Source organism: Tupaia chinensis, unplaced genomic scaffold, assembly GCF_000334495.1.
Source record: "Tupaia chinensis unplaced genomic scaffold, TupChi_1.0 Scaffold000350_1, whole genome shotgun sequence".
Taxonomy (NCBI): domain Eukaryota; kingdom Metazoa; phylum Chordata; class Mammalia; order Scandentia; family Tupaiidae; genus Tupaia; species Tupaia belangeri.
In genome coordinates, this window is record NW_006159844.1 from 5309031 (window position 1) to 5321050 (window position 12020).

Genomic DNA, 12020 nt, shown 5'->3' on the forward strand with positions numbered 1-12020 from the left:
GTAGGGAACATTCTTTTCCTTTTCTAGATGATATGCTTCTAGTGGGCAAAACCTAAAGGTCATAACACTTGTCTCAAAGTCCCTGAAGAAAAAGTCTTACAAATCCCATTATGTTTATAATCACACCACAAAGCTTAAAATGTTCATTCTGTCCACTCGGCTAAATTAAATGCTTAATAAATACTTCTTGAATAGGAAAGCAGAGATCAAGCAAGAATAACGTTAATGTATGTAGGTAACAATATACTCTTGTACAAGCTCACGAACAATTCTTATACTATCCTCTGTAATAAGTGACTATTTTGACAGTACTACTTACAGGGACTTTTTTCTGTGTGACAATTACTGCACAGTCTTTCCCTCTCACAGCTACTGATGTAAGGCCACCCTGGTTAATAGCCTTGAAAGCATATTCTGGAAAACAGAATATATATGTATTTTTAAAGACGAAATAAATTATCATAGATTTATACAATGAAATATTAAACAATCATGAAAAAGAACAAGGCAGAGTTATATGAACAAGGAATGCCATCCAAGACAGACAAAGTCAAAATAGTAATAACAACAACAAATCACGGGGTTGACAGATGGCATGATGGTTAGGTGCCAGACTCCCACATGGCTGATGGCGGTTAGAGTCTCAGACCTAGTGACTTGCTTTCTCACTTTCTCTCCCTGTCTCTCTCTGGTCAAATTTAAAAATAATAATAAATAAAACTGAATAAATAATTCTTTAAAAAATAACTAATCATAAACTAACTCTTTCCACTTTGATTTTACTAAAATTATTTTCATTAAGCTCAAGCACCAAATTTCCAACAAAATTTTCACTTAAATAATTTTGATTGGGACCAGCAGTTAGTGTAATGGCTGTCACTGGACTCCCACGTAGTCGACCGTGGTTCGCGTCTCGGATCCGGTGGCTTGGAACTCACGCTAGGCACATGTGTGTGTGTGCCCAAGATCCTGAGAGGAGACCGGAGAAGAAGGGACTGTGGCGTGGCCATCCCCCCTGGGGGGTGATTTCTCGCATTCTGTCTCTGTCTGGCGAGCACACACGCCCTATAGCAAAAATCTCTTAAAAACTTTTTTTGATCAAGTCAAATCTTTGCCAATTATGCTTTGTCATTTAAAAAGTCTGCTTTGTCCATTATTTCTATCAAGTCTGGTTTTCCTGGGTCAAATTTAGCTATTAAAAATTTTTCAAGATTAAACTTGTTAACTTTGGTCAGTAACTAACTTGACCATATGCAGTTTTAATTGTTGTGATACTGTTTTGCATTGACTTTTGTCTACCAGGATGAATTTTTCTGGATCATGCTTCTTGAAATTCTCATATGGGGCCAGCGAGTGATGTAGTGGTTAAGGCGCTGAACTCCCATGTGGTTGGTTGGCTGCGGTTCAATCCTGGAACCAGTGACTTGAAAGTCACTCCAGGCACATATGACTGTATGCTCAAAATCCGGAGAGGAAAATGAAGGAGAAGGGGTTGGGTGTGGCCATTCCCCTGGCGGGTAATTTTTTGCTTTTTGCCTTTTCTGTTTCTGGTGAGCTCAGGCTCACTATAACAAATCTTTCTCAAAAAATAAATAAATAAATAAAAAGGAAATTCTCATGTTATCTGCAACATATAATCCTTCAGCATTTCAACAATAAACTCCAGCATGTGCTATTCTAGCAGCTGTCAATGTGCAAGTATCAGAGCTGGGATAAAATGGTAACAGAAACAAAAACTACTAACAGTAACAAAAACAAAAAGAGTAACAAAAACCATTATACTTTGTATAATAGTTCAGTTGATCATGGCTGTCTTTTCAAGAGCAGGATTAGAGATGAGCTTTAACTTTCTATGTTACACATTTCTAGAATATTTAATTTTAATAAGACATATATTGTAATTCAGAAAAAGGAAACAAATATTAGAATATGCTCACTGTGGGACCAGCAGTTAGCGTAATGGCTATGTGGCTGAAATCCCATGTAGTTGACCATGGTTTGAGTCCCGGACCCAGTGGTTTAAACTCATACCAGGCGCGTGTGCATGCATGACCAAGATCCCAAGAGGAGAATGGAGGAGAAGGGATTGTGGCATGGCCATCCTCCCTGGGGGGCGATTTCTCGCTTTCTATCTCTCTGTCTCTCTGGCAAGCGTATGCGCCCTATGGCAAAAACCTCTCCAAAAAAAAAAAAAGAATATGCTCATCATATAAATTACAGAAAAAAAAGATTATTTAAAAGAAAAAAATTACACATCCCAGTCATTATTTACAGTTGACACATAATAGACGATTCCCCAATTCTGTCTTCAAGTACTTCTCCAGGCACTGGGTCTGAGGCCTAGTCTCAAAAGTCACAGGTGATAAGGATCAGTTGATCTCCCTACTGACACTAGAGAATTTCTTTTTCTTTTTTTTTTTTTTGGAGAGATTTTCACTGTAGGGCGCGTGCGCTCGCCAGACAGACAGAGAGAGACATAGAGACAGAAAGCGAGAAATCACCCCCCAGGGGAGATGGTCACGCCGCAATCCCTTCTCCTCTCGGGATCTTGGGCACGCACGCACACGCGCCCGGTGTGAGTTTTAAGTCACCGGGTCCAGGACACGAACCGCGGTCGACTACGTGGGAGTCCAGCGACATAGCCATTACGCTAACTGCTGGTTCCCACTAGAGAATTTCTTTTAAGAGGAACTGTAATAAAAATTCTTTACTAAATATTTCTGAACGGCTATATACTAAAGATGTGAACAAAAGGATAAGGCTAGATCTGTAGCCCAGCTATTAAGAAAATCAGATCCTTAGGGAGCAGTTATGGTTCTAATCCTGGCCCTGGTGACTGAAAAACATGGTAAGTGGGCCGGCTGGTGGCATGGTGGTTAAGGGTGCTGGCCTCCCACATGGCCAACTGTGATTCGAGTTCCAGACTTGGTGGCTCACTTTCCTTCTCTCTGGTCAAATTAAAGAATAATAATAATGAATAAGGTTAAATAAAATAATTCTTTAAAGAAAAATGATGGGCTCCAAATCCCAACATGATGGAGAAAGGACTGAGGTGTGACTACACCTCATTGGGGGGAGTTTTCTCCCCTTTCTCTGAACTCACATGCTCTTTTGCAATCAAGAAAAAACAAAACCAGAAAACAAAAAGCACCTGGGCCACCTGGTGGCATGGTGGTTAAGATGCCAACTATGCAGTTCAAGTCCCAGACCTGATGGCTTGAACAATACAGGTAAGTGTACATGTGTGCCCTAAATCCCAAAAACAGGAAGAATGGAGGAGAGAGGACTGCTGCATGACTGTTCCACAAGGTGGGGAGGGGTTCTCATTTTTCCTCTGGCAAATTAAAACAAACAAACAAAAAAATGGGAAGATGGTGGCACAAAATTACACTATAAAATTTAAAGAAAAGCTTCAAATCTACAATATATCCTAGATTTAACTGGCTCATAATAATAATTAATATTACCATCTATTAGACCATAAATAACTTCTAAAATATAATATTCAAATTGATTATTGGCTCTGTTTCTGATATGACTAATAAAGCTTCTATCACATCAATCCTCCACACATTAAAAACTCCAAACTGTAGACAAAACAGTAATAACTACCATAAATCAGAGAATCAGATTCTAGATGGGGTGTCAATACTTGGAAGAAAAGAATGGTATGGGGCAAGTTTCTCATTTTGTGGGTCACACCCTGAGAGCAGTCGGTGTTAAACTCCCGTAGAAAATTCAGTCTTTTTGACCTGAAGCACGGAGAACAGTTTGCGGTAGCCACATGTGCTGGACACTGAGGGAAAGGAGGGAGAGGGCCAGACAGGGAGAGACCCAACTTCTATATATAAATGTTGCCCAAATCTCTTGCTGATTCCATACTTATCCATGCACAAGAGAACAAGAAATGGTAAAGAGGGCCAGCCTTGTAACCTCATTGTTAAGGGAGCTGGATCCCCCATGGCCAACGGCAGTTAGAATCCTGCCCCAGTGGCTGGAGAAACACAACACACCATAGGTATATGCGTGTGTGCCTAAAACCCTAACACATGGAGAAATGAAGAAAGGATTGCAGTATGACCATGCCCCACTGAGGAGTGCTTTTCTCTGGTGAGCATATGTACCTTCTAGCAATGAATAAGTAATAATAATAAAATAAAAAGAAAAGCTAAGTAAAGTTCTCCAGTCCAGATAAAACTCTGATCTTCAGAAATGAGGAATATCCAAAATGTTAAATATCTGGGTGAACAGAAAAGATTATTTCACCGTCTTTATTTCTTTAAAAATACATACATGGGCCAGCAGATGCCATGGAAATTAAAGCTGCTGGATCCCACATGGCCAACTGTGTGGTCTGAGCCCCAGACATGGCGGCTTGAAATACATGGTGGCTTGAAAAACACGCCAGACTTATGTGCGTGTGTGCCCAAAATTCCAAGAGGAGAATGGAGTAGAGAAGAATGCAGTTTAGCCATCTTCTCTGGGCAGTGATTTCTCACTTTCCCTCACTGACACACTCTTGGTCCCAAAGGATTTCAGTTAAAGGACACTCAATCTTCCAAATACCGATTTGTCCCACAGACCTGTGAAAATAAACTATCCTCCATAACCTGCTTCACTTCTTATAGTCCTTTTACTACTAGCCACTAGGTTACAAATTTGGGTATCACCTGGACTCTTCTTCACCTTTCCTTCCTATCCTTTTGTTGCAAGGATTTGCTTAAAATATTCTAGTGGAAGGGAAAGTGTGTGGGAAAGAAAGAAAAACAAGATTGACAAGGTCTGTGTCAGTGTAACTGATAATGCCCTGAATTGCAGTGCTGGAAGCCATGTGGCCAGCCACAGGTTGGGCTTCCTAGCCCTGCAGACCACTGACCTGAAACACGCCAAGCATGCATGCACCCTATATCCTAATATGATACGGGTGATCACAATATGAAAAAAGTCCTGTCAAGGGACTTCTTTTCTTTTTTTCTCTCTCATGCTAGTACACAAGCTCTCTATGGTGAATAAAAATGGGTAAACTTAGGCCTGCTCAATGACACAGTGGTAATGTGCTCCTTTAGAGAAGAGGGCTGGCTGGTGTGGAGGTTAAGGTGGCTGGGTCCCACATGGCCAACTAAGTCCCAGGCCTGGGGCTTAAAATTCATGCCAGGCACATGGGTGTGCACAGCCAAAATCCTGAGGAAAATGGAGAAGTGACTGCGGTGTGGCTATCCCCCCTTCCCAAGGGTTTCTTCCCCACTCTTTCTCTGTCCTTACCTTAGTTTATATGAATTACTGAACAAGCCTCACTTTAATAGGTCTGCCAGCCAACGGTTTCTTTCTACTCTAATACCGCTTCTATACTCTACTGCTATCTTACTTAATGACCTCACTATTAAATATGACCTCCATGAGCAAGCAAGCAAGTGACACACACATAAACTCACAGCACCCAACAGGGTCCTAATGCTGCCACCCACCCCAGCTTCAGGCATACATACATACCCTGTGCAGGAGGAGGTCCCAGGAGGAGAATGAAGTCGCTGGGTCTGGGAGTCGAACCGTGGTTGGCCATGTGGGAATCCAGTGCCTGAACTACTATGCCAGCTGCTGGCCCAAGTGTGTACATGTGTGTTTGTGTGTGTGTGTGTGAGTGTGTGATAATTCAAATGTTGGCAGCAGTACTTAAATACTTCGTTTCCACCACTAAAGATTCTGTTTGGTATAAAATTTCAGAAACTTACAAAACTAGCAAATATCATCCTTAACCTCAGTAACTTGTTCTTGAAAGTCCAAGATTATGCAAGAAAATAACTGGTAGCCCATTTCCTTCCTTCCTGTTCTTTATAACAAAGCACACAGTGTGCAAGGTAGGGGGAAGAAGTACCTCAACAGGGCTTGGTGGGACCAGCAGTTGGCGCAATGGCTATGTCGCTGGACTCCCATGTAGTAGACCGCAGTTTGCGTCCCGGACCTGGTGGCGTAAATTCACACCGGGTGTGTGTGTATGTGCATGCCCAAGATCCCGAGAAGAGAATGGAGAAGGGACTGTGGTGTGGCCATCCCTCCTGGGGGGTGATTTCTCGCTTTCTGTCTCTCTGGTGAGCGCACACGCCCTATAGCAAAAACCTCTCAAACAAAACAAAACAAAACAAGAAACAAACAAACAAAAAAAAACAGGGCTCGGTCACACTGCAATTCCCTTCCCCAGATTACCAGGAGAACCATGGGCACACACACATGAACCTGTAAGTTTCCAGGCTGACCAGGCTGGTGACTTGAATCATGGTCAGCATTTGACTTCCAGCTCTGCAGTTCAGTGTTCCATCAGCTATACCACAGACGCTGGGCCTCAGTTCCCATTTTTTTAAATGGAAACAACTATAATCAATTACACTCAACCTCAAGCCTCCAATTTTCTTTTTTTTTTCTTTGCCATGGGGCACATGCATATACCAGAGAGAGAGAGAGACAGAGAGAGGAAAAGTGAGAAATCACTCCCTGGGGGAAGTGGGTAGATGGCCACACTACAATCCCTTTTCCTTCATTCTCCTTCTAGGATTTTAGGATTTTAGGCACACGTTCACATGGGCGTAGCATGAGTTTCATGTCACTGGGTATGGCCAGGACTGGAACTGTGGTCAGCCACGTGGGAGTCCAGTGCCTTAACCACAACATCATCTGCTGGTCCACCCCAAATTTCCTAAATTTTAACTTAAGTATATAGTAAAGGGCCAAACAGTGGCATGGTGGTTACGGCACTGGATCCCATGTGGATGACTGCATTACATTTGTAAGGCTTTACAGAGCACCTATAGGTGACTCTGAGGTTCTACCAATTATTAGCAATGTTATCAAGGCTTTTCCCACCTTAATTTTGTTTAAAATGCTGTATTGAGTTCTGGGATCTACATGATTTTTTCCATATAAACATGGGCTATAAACACATTCTAAAATGAAGTCTGGGGGGCCAGAAGATGGTGTAGCAGTTACGTTGCTGGACTCCCACATGGCCGACAATGGTTCAAGTCGCGGGCCAGGTGGTTTGAAACCCATGCCAGGTGCACATGTGTGTGCCCAAGATCCTAGGAGGAGAATGTAGAAGAGACTGCGATGTGGCCACACACCCCCACCTGGGGAATGATCTCTCACTTTCCCTCTCACTGGTGAGCAGACATGTCCTAAGGCAAGAAGAAGAAGGAGAAAAAAAAAAAAGTTTGGTATTTAAAAAACAAGGGATGTTTGGGGCCAGCACATGGCATGGTAGTTAAGATGCTCGACTGCCTGGGACTCAGCCAAGGTGTGAAAATCATGCTGGGTATACGTGTCCAAAATCCTGAGAGAATGTAGGAGAAGGAGCTACAGTATGGCCATCCCCCCAGGGGTGATTTCTCATTTTCCTTGTCTTTCTCCTGCGAGCACATGGGCCTGATAGCAAAAACCTTAAAACAAACAAACAAAAACACCAAACAACAAAAAAACAAGGTAAGTCTCTACCGAGACAAGGTAAAGTAGTATCTCTATTAAATCTCAATGCTAACTGACAAAAATTTTTATTATAGGGACCAGCAGATAGTGTAATGGTATGTCACTGGACTCTTGCATAGCCAACTACAGTTCAAATCCTGGACCAGGTGGCTGAAAACTCATGCCAGGTGAGTGTGTGTGTTCCCAAAATCCCAAGAGCTGACTGGAGGAGAAGGGACTGTGGTGTGGTCTGCCTTCTTGGGGGTTGGCGGGATGATTTCTTGCTTTCTGTATCTCTGGCAAGTGCATGAGCTCTTTAGCAAAGAAACTATCAAAAAAAATTTTATTATGATTTTTTGAAGCTTCTTATTTAATTGTGTAGGCTATATAATCAGGGAAGTAGAGTTCACATCCAACTGCCTATATTTCACTCTTTAGAACAGTCATCCTCAGTGGGATGTGGACAATATAAATCCTGGCATTGGTATGGGGGGGAAGGAGAATGAGATCTAAAAATCTAGCAGTGTTTGAAGCCACCACCTTTTTGTGTAATCATATATATATATATATATATATATACACACATACATACATACATACATATATATATTTATATATATATATGTATGTATGTATGTATGTAACTGGATATATGTATGTATGTATGTATGTATGTATGTAACTGGACTTCAGTGCTGAAAGTCACAAGTCCATGGGTTCAGAACCCTGGGTAGGCCTACAAACATGATAGCCACATCTATGCAGATACCCAAGATCTGAAGGTGCTAGAGGGCCATGGAAAGGGGATCACAGTGCAACAAGACTTTGTCAATGGTACTCTTTCTCTTTCTCATGTGCAAACTATCATAAAAAAAAATAAAATTATGTACATATATACACATGGACACAATTTCAAATCAGATTCAAGGAGGTTATATGAAGCTTGAGCTGAGAAATTTGTTTAATATATTTTTTCAACTGCAAAAAGGAAACATGTTAAGTACTTCTTAGTCCATTTATCTGTGAAACTTCTGGCTCCAATTACATCAGTCACTTGTTTCCTCTTGACAGCATCCCTCACAGAAACACTTAGTACTTACTACATGGCAGGTACCGAACTAACTGCTTTACACCTATGAAGTCATTAAATTCTTAGAGCTATATAAGTTAGTTGGAATTATTCCCATTTTACAATACAGAAAGTTCTCATAGCTTTGGAGCAAGGTGTGGAGCAATGATTTAAACCTAGAATTCTGACAGACAATGCCATTTCTACATTGTATTTAGAAAAGCTTCTTTTCTGATCTGTCTCTACTAGTCCATTTCTTTTCACTATAAGCATGCTCCTTTCTCAGAAGTAAAAGAGGGGACAAGTAGTTGCGTAATGGCTATGTCGCTGGACTCCCACATGGTCGACCGCGGTTCGAGTCCCGGACCCGGTGGCTTAAAACTCATGCCGGGCACGTGTGCGTGCGTGCCCAAGATCCCGAGAGGAGAATGGAGGAGAAGGGATTGCGGCGTGGCCATCCCCCCTGGGGGGTGAATTCTCACTTTCTCTCTTTCTCTGTCTGTCTGTCTGGCGAGTGCACGCGCCCTATAGCAAAAGAAAAAAACAAAAAAACCTCTAAAAAAAAAAAAAGAAGTAAAAGAGCAATGCTCACAACCACCTGGATGTAACAGGCAGGCAATCCAAGGGACTGCTCCTTTCCTCCTTTGCCAGACCTATCCAGCAAGCAGGGCAGAAGGGCCTAAAAGTAGTCAGGCTTTAAGGCCTCAGTTTCCCAACTGTTAACTTGGTCAAGTCCTGAAATTAGAGTTCAATGCTAGGTGCTCCACAATTTTTAACACACACACATATGCACACACATACTACTTGCTTATGTAAAATAAAATTTTATTTTCTGAGTTCCAGCTATGGAAGATGAGGAACATACTGAACTTTTCATTAATTTTTCCTTTTCTCATCATTGTCCCATTTTTGGTATTAGTTTCTTCTATGCCAGGGTTAATGATTTGCACTCTATAATTCTTATACACTTTGTCTTTGAAGGATTCTATAGTTTATAAAATAATAAGCAACATTTAAAATATGATTTTATATCTTTATTTCACTGAAGAACTAAGCATGGATGGACCTATACAAAGGGAAACATTCCATTTGTACAGCACTATTAATCTAACAGACCATTAAAATACAATATAGAACCAAACGAGCTTCTAATAACATTTACTGAGCACTTAGTATGTAGCAGGCACAGGTTAAGCACTCTACACACATACTTCACTTAATTCTTAAACTAATCATGTAAGGAGAAATTATTACTAGCCCAACTTTGCAAACAGAAATAAGGCTATGGTTACCTAACTTGCCCAGGCTGGTCAGGAAAGGGCAGAGCAGGTTGTCAGAATCCAGATACGGCTGCAGGGCCTGAACTTTTCACTACTATTCTGCTTGCTCATACTAACTAGTCTTTCACTTTCTTTTTCCTAACAACATCTAATTAATGCCCTATCAGAGAGATTGTGTTATTCAACAGGCTGAGATTAAAATCATTTTGTTGGAACCAGCAGTTAGCATAATGGCTATATCACTGAACTCCCATGTGGCCGACCGTGGTTCAAGTCCTGGACCCGGTGGCTTAAACTCATGTCAGGCGCGTGTGTGTGAGTGCCCAAGATCCAAAGAGGAGAATGGAGAAGAAGGGATTGTGGCGTGACCATCCCCACTGCAGGCTGATTTCTCGCTTTCTATCTCTCTGTCTCTGTCTTTCTGGTGAGCAAACGTGCCCTATAGCAAAAACCTCTCCCTCCCAAAAAAAATAAATAAAATAATTTTGTCTAGATTTTTAAAATTTTATCTAAGTATTAAACTTGTCTTCAACCACATGTTCTTTTCCAAATCTTTTAAAACTATTAAAATAATACTATATTCAGCCTTTCTACTCACCCAAACTGTGAAGCATCAAACATAATTTATGGTTGGATTTCACAATACAATATATAGCAGTAATATGTAGGTGAAAATGTGACTTTTCCTGCTTACATATTAGAATCATGACAAAGTAGTTGCCTAATACAAAAAAAAAAAAATGTTCAAAACTCAGGAATAAAACACTAAAAATGAAAGCTCCCTGAGGATACAATTACTATCTTATTGTTTTATCTTTAATATTTTTCAATTGGGAATACGTTAAAAGGGTTACTGAATATACCCAATATGATGTTTATTGTTACATTATATACGATACATTGCAATATAGTAGATCTGTCTTATAGTTATCTTTTAACTCTATTTCTGAAATTTACTGAAGAGAATCTCATTTACAAGCCAACTCTGTCCAAGAACAATAAGTATGTTACTGTCTGTGCCAAGCCACTGAGATATTAAACTCATTCAAAGATGAAGCTATCACTGACTATATGTTAATTAGGATTTCCTGACACTAAATTCTCCATGTCAAGGGGTCAAGGGTCTGGCTTATAATCATAACCGTTATAAACCCTGAAACCATTTTAATTCAGCAAATAGATTGTTAAACTAAACAACTAGTTTAGATTAGGTTTCTCTCCATTAAAGCTGTTCTTCAGTAAACAGCTAGAACAACAATACCTCGCTAGAACAACAATACCTCATCTACAATTCAAAACCAGTTTATAAACCATAGAAGCATTCAAACACACTTGGGTTAAAAGAGGATGCCACTTTCAAAAGTAGCCTCAGAACCCAGTGACACTAATTGTATCCACCAGTTTTCCAAAGATACCAGGAACTCTGTAGATACTTGTGAATAGGCGTTTTTTTGTGTCTATTTTTTATGTTTGTTTATGGAGATGTCACTGCCTTTAAACTGCGAGCTTCAGTATGGGAGAAGGTATGGCATTCATCTCTGTATTCCCGAGGACCAGCATTTTGGCAAAGCGGGCTGTGGATGCCTGTATGGAATTACCCACAGCACAAGAAAGTCCATGCTACTGCAGAAAGGAAAACCGAGAGAGGGCGGTTTAACGGAGAGGTTAAGGGACCAATTAATTTTTAGAGAAGAACACACGTTGGGCCTACCCAGGAGAGACTGAAACTCAGGAGCCTCAGGAAGCCCAAGTGAGGCATTACAGACCTCCTACCTCCCTTAACTCTTTACTGTGTCCAGGCAAAGCGGCAGTTCGTCAGGAAAAGAGCCAAACCTCCAGCCTTCAGTGCCCCGATCCTTGCTTCCGGAGATGGAAACACCAAGGTGCTCACCCCGGCCTCGGTCCTGCTTTCCCAGCTGCGGCCCTGCCTCTGTCCCAAACTAAACTCGGACCGCGTCTGCCTGCCCCAGGCCGTACCATGACAGGGCAATTCGCATGGGCCACAAGCAGACCCGGTTCACTCACCTACTTGGTAGAGCCGGCCCTCGGGTGAAAAAATGGTAATGTGGCGGTCAAAACCAGCGCTGGAACCACGGGACATGTTGGTGCACCCACTACTTCAAGTACAATCTCTGAGTCCTGTAGCTCCCGCACTAGGCATACAAGCCTCTACCGGAAGTTGCAGCGACTGCTTCCGGGGCCCCCGCCAAGCTTCTTCC

At 41.5% G+C, this 12020-nt stretch overlaps 1 protein-coding gene across 1 annotated transcript in view; it reads right to left on the reverse strand.

Moving 5' to 3' along the window:
* Positions 1-12002, reverse strand: part of PSMA6 (proteasome 20S subunit alpha 6) — a 24010-nt gene extending 12008 nt beyond the window's left edge. Inside the window, 2 exon segments of the mRNA XM_006172350.3 lie at positions 320-414; positions 11827-12002. Of these exon segments, the coding sequence (XP_006172412.1) occupies positions 320-414; positions 11827-11902 (171 nt within the window). The 5' untranslated portion in view covers positions 11903-12002.
* Positions 12003-12020: the final 18 nt, after the last annotated feature.